At 41.0% G+C, this 18,212-nt stretch overlaps 1 protein-coding gene across 1 annotated transcript in view; it reads right to left on the bottom strand.

The window, feature by feature from the left end:
* AKAP6 (A-kinase anchoring protein 6) overlaps positions 1 to 18,212 on the bottom strand; it is a 413,166-nt gene that overhangs the window by 97,102 nt on the left and 297,852 nt on the right. Inside the window, exons 9-10 of the mRNA XM_037900577.2 lie at positions 8,005 to 8,153; positions 1,087 to 1,207 (exon numbers count right to left, since the gene is read on the bottom strand). Coding sequence (XP_037756505.1) covers positions 1,087 to 1,207; positions 8,005 to 8,153 — 270 coding nt within the window. The remainder of the gene's footprint in view (positions 1 to 1,086; positions 1,208 to 8,004; positions 8,154 to 18,212) is intronic.

Genomic DNA, 18,212 nt, shown 5'->3' with positions numbered 1-18,212 from the left:
TTCAAAGCAAGAAAATATAAATGATATTTAATAAATTATCAAATCATGTAACCATAGAAGAAAGAAAACAACTTCTATTTGACCTTGAATGTACCATTTATTCTATAAGAAATAATAAAAAAAAGCTAGAGGGTAGTTGTTTCTTGTCATTATACTATTGCTGATTCTATAGTTAGTTATTAATTTTATCTTTTATGATTCACAATCTGCTCTTTGAAATACGCCATATGCTCAAAGCAATTCAAGGATGACAACTGTCAGAATTACTCCAATAAAAATTGCCTAAATGAGGAAGATTTACTGCAGCCTGGTATTTCTGTGGAAAACCTCTCCCTCCTTTCCCCAACACCCATCATGCCTCTTGAATACAGTTTCTCAGACACTGAGTCAAGCCTGAAACAGTTTTAAGATGAAATCTATATTCTGGGGGACTATTAAAATTATCCATTAAAAAGAAGAACTGATAAAAAAATCTGGACTAAGACAGCAATGGCAAAAAAGGGAAACAGTATATATTTATTTGACAAAAGGCCCCCAATCAATATGCGAGTTCAAAATCATTTTGCTTAAATCACAAGCAAGTGTATTGACTTAACATGACAATGTCTGCTTTATGTATAACAAATAAAAATTAAATTGGAAGAGTCCTGTATCCCAGCAGCAGTAAACCAAAATCAAAGCAAACTTCTCTCTTCCCTGAAGAGGTCTGAAAGGTGGATAAAAATCCATCTGAAGGCTCCAATCAAAACACATTTTGTTAAATGCAACCATTTCATTTTTTCTTCATTTTGTTTCAGTCTATTTATTAATGCAGTTTCATTTATTTCTATTCATCTTGAAGACAAATCTTTGTCCTTCTATAGAATTACACCAAATAGAATGTGATAAAGGGAACTTTCTTGCAATTATGATGTCGGTGCAGCCTGTCAGTGCACAGGGGATGGAAATGAGGTTGGGGACAGGGAAGGGAATTCTAATAGACACCATGATACATACAATGAACGTAGCGATATCCTGTGAGAGAATGACTTGTCAAGCTAATCAGATCTTCTATAGCTAGGTAAAGGCAGTAACGGTAGCTCTAACCTTGTAAAGATGCTGCTGCTGCTCCTCTGACATCATCAGGTCATGGCTGTCCATCACTATAGATTCCATGTCAATCAGCCAATCCCAGAGCTCCTGGTATTCTGAATCAAAGTCCAAAAGGCTGTAGATAAGGAACAAAATGTATTATGCATAAATACAGTCTAGTTGTTAAAATCGTGTATTAGAATAATATATTCTTGAAAACTCATGATGTTCCAAGTTATATTTCTAAAGAGACAGTCTGTATTTATAGAGAGTGGACGCAAATGAAAATTGAAATCCAATTTAAACCAGTGACATGACCTAAATTTGGCAAGTGATGCTAGATTCTGACAACTGTAAGCATACTGTACTTGCTGCAAAAATGTAGAAATAAAAAACCCTTAGATAATGTTGCCTAATGGTTTTTAAAGTGCTAACATTATATTTAACAAGCTTCTCTACAATGATCATGATATACTATTATTCATACCAAAAATATTACTTTCACAGAAAAATGACTCAATCCATTTAGCCATCCCTCTGCTGTCTATCTGCCTATCTCTGCAAATATATATCCTACATTTATTTTCATGGATGAATAGCTAGCATTTCAACTTAACGCTTTAGGATAGGCTTGAGTGAATATGGTGAGCCAGTGAGAACTAAGGCCAGATACAGTATTAGACAGGTGTTCCCTACAGACATGTAAGAAACAAAGGTAAGGACAGGAAGTCAAAACAATGAATCTTTGAATAGCCAGCAATCATTAAAATTCAAAGGAGGATCACTATGGTTTTCAACAAAATAAATCATTAGAATAAGGAGCTTAAAAGGATTAATGTGATTCTCTATTGAAAGCCTAGTGAGTAAGTAAAGCATAGATTCTTTTAAAACACTGTGATATGAGAAAGAAGGTATACATGGAAAAACTGCAAAATTGTCAAAAAAATACCCCTTAAAAGGAATCCTCAAGACTTGTCAATCTGTAACTGACGAAAAGCTCATTAATAGAAATGAAGAAAAAAACATCATTGTAGGTCAAATTAGTATATGACCGTGTGTGTTCCTGCCCCTGAATTTAATATTGCTTACCAAGGCTAATTTTTTCAGATATTTAAAAACTTTATCTAGTTTTTTACATTTTTTTCATTAATGTTATAAAGTGAGAATTCCTGCAACAAAGGAACAAGAGAAATAATAATAACAAAAATACAGTAGTATAAGCTACTGTAGTTTGAATTACCATTAATGAGTGTACCATATCTGAGGTGATTTTGAATGTATGTAGACATAGTTAATGTGTTGTGAAACACCCTCTTTTGAGAGGAAAGAAGGAAGGGCGGAGGAAGCATTTAGTCCTCTGTAATATTACTTCCACCAAGACAACTAAAAAAGTATTGTGTAATGCACAAGTGTTGATTCTGCATTATCTCTTTAGATCAAACCACTAAATTTAGCATACTCTTAATAATTTATGAGGTTATAGTTCCTGTCTTGGAAAGGTAAGCAATGGTGCTATTATAAAGAAGAACAGGCATGAACAACCAAGTTATTGTGGTTGAAGAACAATAGTTTCATTAGAATTTGAGGGCATTTGTAACCTCTCATGAGGTGTTTGATGGACCTTTATTTTGAAGCTTATTGTGACACAACACCCCATATTCTTCATAGAAATATTGTTATAATATGATTACAGCATAACTATGATATGTTTTGTACAAGATAAGGCATGTGAGATATCATTGGAAAGGTTATGATTTGCTGAATATGATTATCCTATTTGTATGCATGTATCATTTTGGTATCTAAAGTTAGGAATATTGACTATACGTCTGTACTACAGAAGTGTTTGCACCTGGGGAATGCCCACCACAGAGAATGCAATCAATCTGGCTGGCTAGCTGGGGACCAGTCAATGGACTATTAGGGAGAACATGCTAATCTCCCACCTTCCTGAGAAGCTTTCCTGGGATGCTACAAACAACCTCTGATTCATGACTGTTTTGACACTGCAGGGTCATGTGATTAAGTCACCTGGTACTGGACTCCATGATAGAATACCAGTATTTTTCCACTGAGGGAGGAGGAACCACTCTGGGGAAAAAAAGGGATTCCTGCCATATGTAAAGCCTATTTAAGGCAGGTGAGGGACATAATCAGGGTTGGTTCTTTACTGAATCCCCGCCCAGGATAACAGCTGGAAACATCAAAGAAACAAAGACAAAGTGGGGGAGAAGGAGCCCAGGCTGGGAAGGTGTCTGGCCTGTGAAAGAAATACCTGGAGTTTTAAGCTGCAAGCAAGAGCAGTTTGCCTTCAAGAGACTCTGCAATCTGCCTAAAACAACATTTAGGGTGAGAAATTACTATTTGTAACCAGTTTCTTTAGTATCTAAGCTTATATTGCGTTTTTGTTTTATTTGCTGGGTAATCTGCTTAGATCTGTTTGCTATCCCTTTTAATCACTTAAAATCTATCCTTTGTAGTTAACAAACGTGTTTTTGTTTTCTTTAAAACCACAACCGTGGAATTCATAACCGGGGTGGAGACAAAAAGCTGTGTATATCTTCCTCCACATTGAGGGGGGGAGCGACTATCATGAGTTTATGTTGTACAGTTCTCTGTGCAGCACAAGACGATACAATTTTGGGTTTACACTCTAGAGGGGGTGTGCACTTGAGTGCTGGGCAATTCCTTAGTTGAAGCCTTCCCATGCAGTGCTGATTTCAGTATCTGTGTCTTTCTGCAGCTGGGTGTGTTCCTACCTGTATGCATGTGGGAGAAGCTTGAAGGCCTGGGTCAGCAGGATAGTGTAAGGGAACCCAGACTGGTGGAGTAAGTGGGCTCAGTGGTATCCCAGTACATCAGGTGGCATCCAGGAATGGGGTGGGGGCAGCCCGTCACACTAATATAAAACTATAATCTTCATAAATAAAGTCCATCTTCATAAATAAAGTTCAGAATGCAGTGAAATAGAATCCTTACCTAAACCTCAGAGAGCTGCCTAACCATTCTGTATCTTCAATACTCAATTTTTTTGACACTATGTCTCCTCAAAAAATTATCCCAGCTCATAAAAAATGACAGGGTAGAATGCGGATTATTAAAGATATATATTTTATCAGGCAAGGGGCCAGATTTTCAGCTGATGTAAATTGGTATGGCTCTACTGGCTTCCAGGGTCTTCTCAGTTTTCATCAGCTGAGAAACTAGCCCAAGAATTAGTGATGGGTTGAAACAAAATCTGGATCCAAACACTCCACTCATTTGGCAGAGTAGGTATGGCGTGGATATTTCGGAATCAAAACCCATAAATGGATCAGAACTTTAATTTAATGAGCAGAATTAAAATTCTAATCCAAACACATCTCGCACACTGGGGTCTTCAAAATCCAGATCTGGACCAAGGTCTAAATTTTGCTATGCAAACCTATGTTTAATTATTATGAAGTCTGGTTTTGAATTGTCAAAAATATGGTTTGACGTAACTATGAATTGTTAAAAAAAACATTGCTTTTAAAGATATTCAATTTTTAAAAAATGTATAAGCTATTATTAATTTGATAAAAATGTATAAGATAACAGAATTTAACAAAAAAGGACAAATTTAGGTTTTGCAATAGGTTAAGATTAAAATATAGCTGTCAACATTTCTGTTAGGTTGAATATTCCTTTTATATTCAGAATCCATTTTTTCTATGCGCAGCAGGTAATTTTTCACATTGCCTGAGGCAGAATCAAGAGAAGCTCAGCTTCTGAAATACTGTATATCTGCTAGATGCAGGAATTACAAAAATGACTTGATTTTGGTGCATTAACCAAGTCCACTGATTACTTTAAAAAATGTAGAGCAAGTGTTTCTGGTCCAAAATATTCATCCAATAAAAGGTACCCAAAGGTTTCCAAGAGGAATGCAACAAGAAGTGTTAAAGAACGAATAACTAAAACTTCCTCAACATAGTTCTATGGTTAATAGACTAAAGTCATGTTAGCAACATAGTGTTCGTAATGACATTAAGGTATATTTTAGCTTGGTAAACAGGAAATAAGATATGCAGAATTGCATGGCTTATCCCTTGAACCCTAAACATATTTCTTAAAGTATGGACATCAATTTATTATTTTGAATGAAAATTCATAAGCACCTTTCTTTTGAGAAAACCAGCTTGTCTGTGCCATTAATAAATAAAAAAGAATGTGGAGCTATTTCCATCAGCCATTTTTTTCATGTTTAACACATACCTCCAGATTGTATTATTTCTTTGATGGCATAGCTCACATGGCATTTAGAAGTACTGTAAGCATAGTAGTATGCCTGCCAAAAAAAAAAATCCAACCAGATAAAAAATTCTTTCGAGTTTTGAGTCATCTGTTGGATCTCCTTTCCATAAGCATGCTATTGAAGTATTATAGAGGAAATCAAATTTCTGACCATAACAGCTTTAAAAAATAACATTGCTTTAAATTCTGTGCATATCTGGAGCATTCCATAATGTTCAGTCAATGCACTCAAAGCCTGATCCTGCAGTCCTAACTACGGTCTAATGCTTACTGCCAAAGGGCTGCAAGAAATGGTCCTGAGACATGTGCAATAGTTTGCTGAACACGGTAAACATGGGTCCGAACTAAAACTCTGATATCACGCCACCAACTCTGAGAGTGTTCAGAATCTGAACCCATGTAAGTATCAACATTTTGCAGCTGGTCCCTACTACTCCTCTTGAACTCTTCCCATACCCACGGTGGCCATTGTTCTTCTGCAGCAGATCCCCATTCATTTCTCTTTCATTCCCTCCATAGCCATTCCTATGTAGACATTAACTGATCCCTCCTCATTTCCATTGTAACTATCCCTGTTCTGCAGACATTCCCCAATCCCTTCTACTCCCACCTCAGAGACTTTCCAATTTGCAGATACTACCTTATTGGTTCCATTTTAACCATCTCTTCCCTGCACCTAATCACTTCTGATCTATTCCCACTGTAGATATATCTCCCCCATTCACCAAGTCCTCATTCTTACCTTATTCCCACTGTCGGCATTCTCCCCTGAATAGGCTCCAAAGGCCATGCATCAAGTCTCCAATATATGGGCATTCCCATGTTACTCCTCGACATAGTACCTTATCATAGTATCAATAGCAAGCACAAAATTTGGATATGTGCGCACTGAGGGCCAAATATTAAAAAACAGCTCCTAATCTTGTAGTTGCAATCAAATGTGGGCAGACCTCATGGGTTAGATTTTCAAAGGGGCCTGAGAGAGTTAGACACTCCACAACCCATTGATATGGAAGTCAATGAAGACTGGCGCCCTTTGTTCTGTAGGCCCCTTTGAAAATTCCAATCTTAATTGCTAAATAGCTGACTTATGGATGTTAAGCAAGAGGTTAAACATCTAAAATGCTGTCATTTACATGTACAATTTTGTCTTTTACATGTGCAGTGTTTGCCATTGATACTATGATAAGGTACTATGTTTAGGAGCACCATAGGAATGCCCATAAATTAGAGACATGTTGCATCACCCTTTGAAAGTTAGCCCTGACAAAGCTGCCCCAATGCACCATGGATTGTGGCCAGAGTGTTTGCAGTAGGTAGATCAGCTACGGACCTAGACATCACTACAGGGGAGGGAAATATTCAAATCATGGGGATAGAGCTAGGGCATTTTTCCATTGGCATCCGTGGAAGTTTGAAACAAGTCCTTATGGAGCCTGTTCAAGGGGGACTGTCTACAGTAGGAGTGAGTGACGATGCAAACTTTGTAAATGTGGGAGATATATCTACAGTGGGAACTGCTGGAGAAGAGATTATTGGCAGGGAATCAGACAGATGACAAACTCATTAGACACAGAAATCTCAACAGACAACAGTTAAAGTAATTATTAGAGCTGGTTGGGAAACAGTTTTCCCAAATAGATACCATTTGGGATGAAACTGAGACCTTTTGAATTTTCATGAAAAACCAAAAGGAGAGACAGAGTGTGTGCCTGTAGTAGAATAGTCTGGTGGTCAGTGCAGCCAACTGGGAAAAGGGAAACCCAAGTTCAGATCCTTCATGTGCCTAATTCAGGGTGGTCTCTCCCAATCTTTCCTGTTGGCGCTGTTCCAGTTTGTATCAATAACTAAATATTGATTGTCCCAGAGTCAGAACAACTGCCCTGACATTCCAGTGGTTAGGGAACTCACCCAGGATGTGGAAAGGCAGGGAATTGAACCTCACAGGGCCCTAATCACCAAACTATTCTGGATACTATTCACCAAACTATTCTGGATACTTGCTTGGTATCATTTTGACCAAAAATTCCATTCTGGATCTGAGAAACCTTCCTGTCAAAACAGCTATATTTTCACTAAAAGTTCTGGTTTTGACTAATCGGCAATTTTGGATGAAACAACATTCAATCAAATATTTCCTATCCAGTTCTAGTACTTATAGCTTTCAGTCAGTACTGAACTGGGCCATATTTAAACCAGAAATGAAAGGCTTCACATTCACCTACCAAGGATCTAGTAAAATGGTCTCTAAGGAAATTTGTTATAAAAAGATACTGACATGTCATGGAAGTCTTTGGAAAAAACATAGTAGGAAATCTGAAAGCATCAGAAGAAATTAAGAAATAAAGAGAAATAAAGCATGACATAACAGGCTTAGTAAAGGCTGAAGTTTAAGGGTACGCAAAATTTCTCATGTAGATAATGGGCTGCTATTCAAAAAAGTTAGGTAGCTCTAGGATCGAAGCAATTCATGGAGATAAAATTATCCAGAACTCATTAATTTTTGCATTAATTAATAGGACAATAAATATACATAGCATGTTACTTTGTCTCTTGGTTAAGGAGGAAAAATCCTGGCTAGCATAGCAGTAAGAAAGAAGACCATGTAAAAAAGCACAGATCAGAGAGAATAAAACAACAAAAAGAATAGTTTCCTACCCATTACTTCCCACTGTGTGAACTTTTGACATATCAGCAAACTCTTCCTTTCGCTTGCTACTACTGTTGTACTGTTCACTATACAGCTTTAAGGACATCTGTTCAACAGCATCTCTTTGTGCTTCCAGATAGCATAGCTGAACCTCAGCCTAGAGAAAGAAAAAAAGAGGAAAACGCGGTTTTTTTTCATTCCGAAGGAATACATTTAAAATGACTACTTTTGGCCTATACCAAACAATTTAACCAAGAGGAATAATCACACCATAATTTCTTTCTTCCTTAATAAGGCTGGTCCTATAATTCAGATCATAGTCCAGTATATTATCTAGTGTTACAACTAGACCATTTAAGTTCTTATCAAAGAATGGCCCTTATATCCCATGAGATGTATATCCAGCAAGATGCCAAATAAAAATGTCTGTATGTGTGTGAGCGAGCAAGAGATATTACAAATATCACATTCTGAAAAAATCCAGATAAATATATAAAATAAAGCTTCTTGCACATTTCAGAAGCTCATCTTCATCTCTTGCTAACAAGTTGACGATGCTTCAGAGTTAATTATACTTCCATTGTTTTGTTAAATTAATAACTGTAAATTAAAACAAAGGGATTGGCATTGTTCACATTCTATTTTCCCCTACCTAGTTTCCAGTGATTACTTAGAAATCTTGATTGCAAGGAAGAGGCAATAAGTTAGATGTGCTGTTTTCCATCAGTCTATGTGCCTAGCCAAAAGAATGTTGAATAATTTTTGGCAACAAAACTTATTGAATAGACGCTTTATTTATTGCAGCTGTGGTGATCAGTTGGATTGTGGAAGTCAGAGCACCAGATGACATGGGAATAAAGTTTGTTTTTTGCTGTGTTTGCCCCTGGGTAGCAGGGAGAAGAACAGAGGGAAAGATAAGTTCAAAAGCACTTTGGGGCCAATATGCTGTTGTTTTCCTTTGGTAAGGGTGCACTAAAATAAAAACACAGACATTACAAATTCTGATAAGCTTCAAAAATGTCACCTCTTTGTAACTTAATTCCATATTCCTATTAGTAATAGCATGCTGAGTCAATCACTTGGTAGGGCAGCAAGATGAATGCACTAGCATGGAGGAAACCTTGGTTTGGAAATGATTTTCACACTCCAAGCAGCAGTGAAAGAGAAGTGTTTGCTCTCTGCTCAGAGGCTAACAGTGCCTTCTATCTATGATAACAGCCATTTGTGATGTAGAGAAAAAGTGCCAAGATAAAAGCGCTAAAAAAGGGAAAATTTCCAAAGCCCAGAATGAGGATGCATATTATGGGCCATATTTGGACTGGGAAGAAAAAATAAGAGTGCCAGCAACATATGCTTGAAAGAAGTTTCGGACACTTATATAATCTTGTGGTTACCTGGATTATATGAAACTTGTTTATAACTTGTTTTAGCATTGATGTATTTTCTACCAAGTCGTATTATAGCTAATTTTGAAATGCCATTTAGATTTTAACTTCCTCTTTCAGTTGCTTATAGCTTTTCTCCAAAAATCACTGCTTGTAGTGAAACTTCTAATGTTTGGGTTTAACCCAGATATGATTTTTTGGGACAATCTTAAGAAAATCCATTCATCCATCATCTGAATAGCTGGAGCATAAAAAAACTTCCAGTGCTTTTCAGTGCTCAAATAAGTAAAACATAAAGCTTTATTTTAAAGCATTATACTTGACGAGTATGTAGTCCTGAATGTGGACTGTCCATTTTGCCTTCTTTGAAGAAATCTGATTATGAAAGAAATTTATTTAGAAAACTAATTAATATGTATAAACGGTATGCACAATACATAACTTTCCTTACTGATTTCATCATGCACTAAAGTGCTGTAGTCCAAGTGTTCACAGATGTACAATCTTTTTTGAAGAGGGTTGACTTGATTCCGACAATCTTTCAGTCCTTAAGTGATTTTTGTTTAGTATCATTGAGCAAGTTTATAGTGTGCTGTATATATCCTCTAAAGAACTTTGATCTCATATGCAGGCTGAACACTGCTCAACACCCATTTCTTGTCACAAGAGCACTCTTCAATTTAACAACTTGTCATCTGTGTATCCATTTATACATTTTAAAACAATCTAAAACTCAACAAGTATAAAGACAATCTAAGATTAATTAATTATGGAAGTTACGTATAGTTACCAATGAAAAGGCAGTACCTGAATATGTGAAATTATCAAAATATTCTGGTTCAATATACCTAATCTCATCTGGTTTTATCAGATAAACTAGGTTGGGACTGGTCAGTAGTTTGATGAGACCACTGAAGAAAAAGGAACACAGACTGCTGTTTACGGATCTCAGAAAAGACTACCAGTAACAGAGAAAGCAGAGTTCCCTTTAGCTTAACAAATAGTTTCCTTCTGTGGGTTACTGAGGTTCCAGGTTCAGTCTCTCTCTGGAGTGGATTCCTCACCCACATGGATAATCTTTCATTTGATGTTTACTCACTTTGATGCCTTTATGTATTCTTCACTGTCCACATCAGGCATTGCAGGTTTCATTTATTCTTGCCAGAAAGCACTTATTCATTAGCTGTTTTTATTTTAGTTATGGTTGAGGTGGCACTTTCATTCTAAACCCCTATTGTGAGTGGCTGATAACTTTCCAAAACAATTACCTTATGAAATAAAATTTCCCATGATTGTTTTCAGCCTAGAGGTGAATTCTTTTGGAAAGTTTAAAGAAAACAATTTTGCTCGCTTTGAGGATGGAATTGCAAATTAAGATGCATTTTTAATTTAGCAGAATAATTATTTTTCTTGTTTTCACAAATTAAAAAAAAATTACCCATATAAAAAAACTACATTAAGCACTCAAAAAAGTCAGGAAATGCCCATGATTAAATTTTTCCATGCAACCTGAAAGCTGGTACCTTCTGCATATGTATTAAGAGAGAGTCTTTAATGATATGAACACATGCTAGTTCTCAAATGATGTAATATAGCCATACAAATTTTCCTTAAATTTTAGATACACACATGTAACATTTTTCCCCACAGAGTTTTCTATAGCTCTTAAGAGAAAAAAAGATGGGGGTGGGGGGGGGACACAAAAAGAAGCAGCTACTTGCTACAGAGCTTTGAAGTTCTGCTAACTTGCAAAAATATGGCATTAGCATGTGGAGACTCCAATCTTAGAAGCTGCATAGCTGAGAAGGCAATTGTTAAGAGTTCTTGGATTGGCCCTTGCACACCTTACAAAATGCACTGCAGGCGCCCTTGACTGCTTTGCAGCTTAGAGTGTTCAAAAGTGTCCTCCCTCAAGTCATCCTACACCTTCAGTATACTTTTTCCTACACAGCTAAGTTAGACACACACACAGAGGTAACACAAAAAGAAAAGAAGTACTTGTGGCACCTTAGAGACTAACCAATTTATTTGAGCATGAGCTTTCGTGAGCTACAGCTCACTTCATCGGATGCATACTGTAGCTCACGAAAGCTCATGCTCAAATAAATTGGTTAGTCTCTAAGGTGCCACAAGTACTCCTTTTCTTTTTGCGAATACAGACTAACACGGCTGTTACTCTGAGAGGTAACACAGCCTCTCTTAGCTGTACATTTTGAGGATACTAATACATTCTGTACAAAATGTCAACTGATGTGGACACAATGACAAAATGAGGACAGACACATGCATGGAATTAAGTGGAAGGCTGAAAATGTTGTTAAACTTTTAACACAGGAACGGCGTTACCTGCCCATCCCTGATACTTGCCTATTCCAGACATTTAATTCGTTCCAGTGCAGGAGTTACAAGGCTCCTTACCATATAACCCATAATGCGGGGTAGGCTATCTTCCGTAGGGTTGCCAACATAGTATTTCAATAATAAGGGACTCTTGACAACCCTAATCCTCAGTTTACCCCTCCAGGACTCAGCTCTCTCTGACTCTTAGCACCCCCACCCCGCCATGAGTGGGTAGAGGATTGCAGCAGAGTGGGACCCTCGGCCTGCAAGGGCCACAGGGTCTGATCTTGGTCCGAGAAAGCTACAAAATCTAATCTCAGCCCAGGAAGGCCACCCTATAGCATGGTCTCACCCTATACCATGAGCCCAAGGCTCATCAGCAATGTCGCACGTCTTTTACCTCTGGGAACTGTTCATTTTATTCTCTTAACCACACTGGAAACAGATGGCAAGTTGCAATGAATAAACAGCTCTAACCAAGTACCTCAGTTAGGTACTAAGTATGTTCCTACTTAACCCACTGTGGCTTGAAGGTGCTGTGCGAAAGCCAAAAAACTCCCTGGTCCTCTGCCAGTTGGCCCATGGGAGAAAAAATTCCTTCCTGATTCCCAAACCAGCGATTGGCTAGATCCACAGCATCTGTCAGGCCAGATTCCCATTCCGAGTTCAGGGTGGGTAGGGTGGGGCTGCTAGAATGGAGCTGTAAGGGGCTCTACATGGCTCCTGCACCAGGTAAATCCTGGGAGCTGGGGAATGATAGCCAATCAGCACCCCTCCTCCCGCACCTGGCCAATGGGTGCCAGAGACTCCCAGGGGAAGGAGCTACCTGATGTCCCTTAGAGAGTCTCCCTCCCTTGCTGCTGGGAATATCTCCCATCACCACTGGTCCCATCAAGTTCTCCGACCCATTGAGGCAAGTGGGTGGCATATGCATGCATGATTTCTAAAGGCACATAGAAAAGTCTAATAAAAATCATCTCTCTCCATCCCTTTAAGAGTACACTAATTCCCACGAGTACAGAGACAATAGGGACTTATCATGAATAGCCTATGGACTGCCAAGCAATGGGATGATCTAGCCCACAAAATCAGATCCATGTGAAGACTTGAGAGATTATTGCATGTAGTGAGTCTATAGGCAGCTCAGTTGCACTGCTATCACATGTAGGTGGCTACAGACCCAGTCTGGCGGCTTGTGACTACAATTCCATTTACCTGCCCCATCTCACTTGTTGAGCAGTGGATTGTGGCAGGGTACTACCAGTCAGAAGAATATAATGGGAAAAGGGAGGAGGAGACAAATTACTGAGAATAGAAGTGAGAGAGAACATGAACAAGTGTGGCTGAGAGAGGAAATACGAGGATGAAAGCACAGGATGGAAAAGGAAAGGAGAGGAAGACTGAAGCAAGGAAAAGGGGGAAAGGGTAGAAGCCAAATGGGGAAAAAGAGAAGGAAAAAGGTAAAGAAAATATAAGAGAGGAACAGGGATCCATTATTCTCTTCCCCACAACCCCCCAGCCCACAAGACTTCTTGTGCTGACCACCATGATCTACACTAAAACCATACTCACTGAATCCTGCTTCCTTACAAGACGACTGTTCCATTTTTTTACCTTGAAAATATGATCCCTCAATAAATCAATTATCTTTAAGGATAGCTGCTGTCTTCAGTTATTGTAAACATTTGCAGCAACTCAAACTCAGGTAGCTCAGAGCTTCAGATGGATCCTTCTGATTTCTTTTGTGTACGAATTAATCTATCACACTGTTGTACTTAAAAGGTTTCTTCAGTTCATGTTCTACTGGTATCATTGCAAATCCAGAGCGGCTTTGAAGACTGCAGGTAGCTATTGATCAGTTTAAGTTTCAAAAAGCTATAATTTGCAGGAGCCTCAGTAAAAAGTCACAGTCCAGAAAATGTGCAGTACAACACAGAAGTCTGAGTAAATCTGCTGCAGTCTATTCTTAAAAGTAAGATTTTTTTTTGGAGGTGATGTAGGTATAGTTTTGTATCATTTCAGCATGACGCAGGAAGTTTTTGGAAAGTGTAGGGGACAATTTCCTGGTGCAAGTGCTGGAGGAACCAACTAGGGGCAGAGCTCTTCTTGACCTGCTGCTCACAAACCAGGAAGAATTAGTAGGGGAAGGAAAAGTGGATGAGAACCTGGGCGGCAGTGACCATGAGATGGTCGAGTTCAGGATCCTGACACAGGGGAGAACGGAAAGCAGCAGAATACGGACCCTGGACTTCAGAAAAGCAGACTTTGACCACCTCAGGGAACTGATGGGCAGGATCCCCTGGGAGAATAACATGGGGGGGAAAGGAGTCCAGGAGAGCTGGCTATATTTTAAAGAATCCTTATTGAGGTTACAGAGACAAACCATCCCGATGTGTAGAAAGAATAGTAAATATGGCAGGCGACCAGCTTGGCTTAAGAGTGAAATCCTTGCTGATCTTAAACACAAAAAAGAAGCTTACAAGAAGTGGAAGATTGGACAAATGACCAGGGAGAAGTATAAAAATATTGCTCGGGCATGCAGGAGTGAAATCAGGAAGGCCAAATCACACCTGGAGTTGCAGCTAGCAAGAGATGTTAAGAGTAACAAGAAGGGTTTCTTCAGGTATGTTAACAACAAGAAGAAAGTAAAGGAAAGTGTGGGCCCCTTACTGAATGAGGGAGGCAACCTAGTGACAGAGGATGTGGAAAAAGCTAATGTACTCAATGCTTTTTTTCCATCTGTCTTCATGAACAAGGTCAGCTCCCAGACTACTGCACTGGGCAGCACAGCATGCGGAGGAGGTGACCAGCCCTCTGTGGAGAAAGAAGTGGTTCGGGACTATTTGGAGCGGCGGCGAACCAGCTGAGCAGCGGGGGACAGCAGAGCAGCTCACAGCAGGAGTTTGCCTGGGAGTTAGCCTGGAGTGAGCCCAGTGAGGCTTACATCTTGCAAACTGCTCTGAGGAAGCTCATAGTAGGAAGGTGATATGGAAGCGGGGGGTTCAGCTGTTGTGACCTGCACTGGATGTGCCATGTTTGTCTTTCTTCCACAGGACAGAAGCGACTTTGTCTGTACAAAGTGCAAGCTGGTCTCCATATTGGAAGAGAAGATTGAAGGTCTGGAGCAACAGATAACGACCCTGCGTTGCATACGAGAAACTGAGGATTTTCTGGACAAAACTCAGGATATGCTTCTAGGGGCACAAAGCTCTAAAGATATAGAGCAGGTTGCACAGAGGAGCCAAGAGGCCAGTGAAGAAGCTTGGCAACATGTGACCTCCAGAGGAAGAAAGCGGAATGTCCGGGTTCCAGTAACACAGGCACAGGTAACTAACCGCTTTCATGTTCTCTCCACAGGTACCATTGCGGAGAGTGGACCAGATGATATGTCTGGGGGGAGAAAGCAGAAGGAGACTCCGCTGGTTGGAAGACACGAGTTGCGATGTCCTGAGGTTGGGGGTTCCACGACCACCACTCCCAAGAGGAGGAGGCGGGTGGTGGTGGTCGGGGACTCTCTCCTCCGGGGGACTGAGTCATCTATCTGCCGTCCTGACCGGGAAAACCGAGAAGTCTGCTGCTTGCCAGGGGCTAAGATTCGCGATGTGACGGAGAGACTGCCGAGACTCATCAAGCCCTCGGATCGCTACCCCTTCCTGCTTCTCCACGTGGGCACCAATGATACTGCCAAGAATGACCTTGAGCGGATCACTGCGGACTACGTGACTCTGGGAAGAAGGATAAAGGAGTTTGAGGCGCAAGTGGTGTTCTCGTCCATCCTCCCCGTGGAAGGAAAAGGCCTGGGTAGGGACCGTCGAATCGTGGAAGTCAATGAATGGCTACGCAGGTGGTGTCGGAGAGAAGGCTTTGGATTCTTTGACCATGGGATGGTGTTCCATGAAGGAGGAGTGCTGGGCAGAGATGGGCTCCATCTTACGAAGAGAGGGAAGAGCATCTTTGCCAGCAGGCTGGCTAACCTAGTGAGGAGGTGCTTTAAACTAGGTTCACCGGGGGAAGGAGACCAAAGCCCTGAGGTAAGTGGGAAAGAGGGATACTGGGAGGAAGCATAGGCAGGAATGTCTGTGAGGGGAGGGCTCCTGCCTCATACTGGGAATGAGGGGCGATCAACAGGTTATCTCAAGTGCTTATATACAAATGCACAAAGCCTTGGAAACAAGCAGGGAGAACTGGAGGTCCTGGTGATGTCAAGGAACTATGACGTGATCGGAATAACAGAGACTTGGTGGGATAACTCACATGACTGGAGTACTGTCATGGATGGTTATAAACTGTTCAGGAAGGACAGGCAGGGCAGAAAAGGTGGGGGAGTAGCACTGTATGTAAGGGAGCAGTATGACTGCTCAGAGCTCCGGTACGAAACTGTAGAAAAACCTGAGTGTCTCTGGATTAAGTTTAGAAGTGTGTGCAACAAGAGTGATGTAGTGGTGGGAGTCTGCTATAGACCACCGGACCAGGGGGATGAGGTAGATGAGGCTTTCTTCCGGCAGCTCACGGAAGCTACTAGATGGCACGCCCTGATTCTCATGGGTGACTTTAATTTTCCTGACATCTGCTGGGAGAGCAATACAGCGGTGCATAGACAATCCAGGAAGTTTTTGGAAAGCGTAGGGGACAATTTCCTGGCGCAAGTGCTAGAGGAGCCAACTAGGGGGGGCGCTTTTCTTGACCTGCTGCTCACAAACCGGGTAGAATTAGTGGGGGAAGCAAAAGTGGAAGGGAATCTGGGAGGCAGTGACCATGAGTTGGTTGAGTTCAGGATCCTGACGCAGGGAAGAAAGGTAAGCAGCAGGATACGGACCCTGGACTTCAGGAAAGCAGACTTCGACTCCCTCAGGGAACAGATGGGTAGGATCCCCTGGGGGACTAACATGAAGGGGAAAGGAGTCCAGGAGAGCTGGCTGTATTTCAAGGAATCCCTGTTGAGGTTACAGGGACAAACCATCCCGATGAGTCGAAAGAATAGTAAATATGGCAGGCGACCAGCTTGGCTTAAGAGTGAAATCCTAGCGGATCTTAAACATAAAAAAGAAGCTTACAAGAAGTGGAAGGTTGGACATATGACCAGGGAAGAGTATAAAAATATTGCTCGGGCATGTAGGAATGATATCAGGAGGGCCAAATCGCACCTGGAGCTGCAGCTAGCAAGAGATGTCAAGAGTAACAAGAAGGGTTTCTTCAGGTATGTTGGCAACAAGAAGAAAGCCAAGGAAAGTGTGGGCCCCTTAATAAATGAGGGAGGCAACCTAGTGACAGAGGATGTGGAAAAAGCTAATGTACTCAATGCTTTTTTTGCCTCTGTCTTCACTAACAAGGTCAGCTCCCAGACTGCTGCGCTGGGCATCACAAAATGGGGAAGAGATGGCCAGCCCTCTGTGGAGATAGAGGTGGTTAGGGACTATTTAGAAAAGCTGGACGTGCACAAGTCCATGGGGCCGGACGAATTGCATCCGAGAGTGCTGAAGGAATTGGCAGCTGTGATTGCAGAGCCATTGGCCATTATCTTTGAAAACTCGTGGCGAACGGGGGAAGTCCCAGATGACTGGAAAAAGGCTAATGTAGTGCCAATCTTTAAAAAAGGGAAGGAGGAGGATCCTGGGAACTACAGGCCAGTCAGCCTCACCTCAGTCCCTGGAAAAATCATGGAGCAGGTCCTCAAAGAATCAATCCTGAAGCACTTGCATGAGAGGAAAGTGATCAGGAACAGCCAGCATGGATTCACCAAGGGAAGGTCATGCCTGACTAATCTAATCACCTTTTATGATGAGATTACTGGTTCTGTGGATGAAGGGAAAGCAGTGGATGTATTGTTTCTTGACTTTAGCAAAGCTTTTGACACGGTCTCCCACAGTATTCTTGTCAGCAAGTTAAGGAAGTATGGGCTGGATGAATGCACTATAAGGTGGGTAGAAAGTTGGCTAGATTGTCGGGCTCAACGGGTAGTGATCAATGGCTCCATGTCTAATTGGCAGCCGGTGTCAAGTGGAGTGCCCCAGGGGTCGGTCCTGGGGCCGGTTTTGTTCAATATCTTCATAAATGATCTGGAGGATGGTGTGGATTGCACTCTCAGCAAATTTGCGGATGATACTAAACTGGGAGGAGTGGTAGATACGCTGGAGGGCAGGGATAGGATACAGAGGGACCTAGACAAATTGGAGGATTGGGCCAAAAGAAATCTGATGAGGTTCAACAAGGACCAGTGCAGAGTCCTGCACTTAGGATGGAAGAATCCCATGCACCGCTACAGACTAGGGACCGAATGGCTCGGCAGCAGTTCTGCAGAAAAGGACCTAGGGGTTACAGTGGACGAGAAGCTGGATATGAGTCAATAGTGTGCCCTTGTTGCCAAGAAGGCCAATGGCATTTTGGGACGTATAAGTAGGGGCATAGCCAGCAGATCGAGGGACGTGATCGTTCCCCTCTATTCGACATTGGTGAGGCCTCATCTGGAGTACTGTGTCCAGTTTTGGGCCCCA

This window comes from Chelonia mydas, chromosome 6 (assembly GCF_015237465.2).
Source record: "Chelonia mydas isolate rCheMyd1 chromosome 6, rCheMyd1.pri.v2, whole genome shotgun sequence".
Classification (NCBI taxonomy): Eukaryota; Metazoa; Chordata; order Testudines; family Cheloniidae; genus Chelonia; species Chelonia mydas.
The sequence above is the reverse complement of the archived record's forward strand: the minus strand, read 5'-3'. Positions and strand labels throughout refer to the sequence as shown.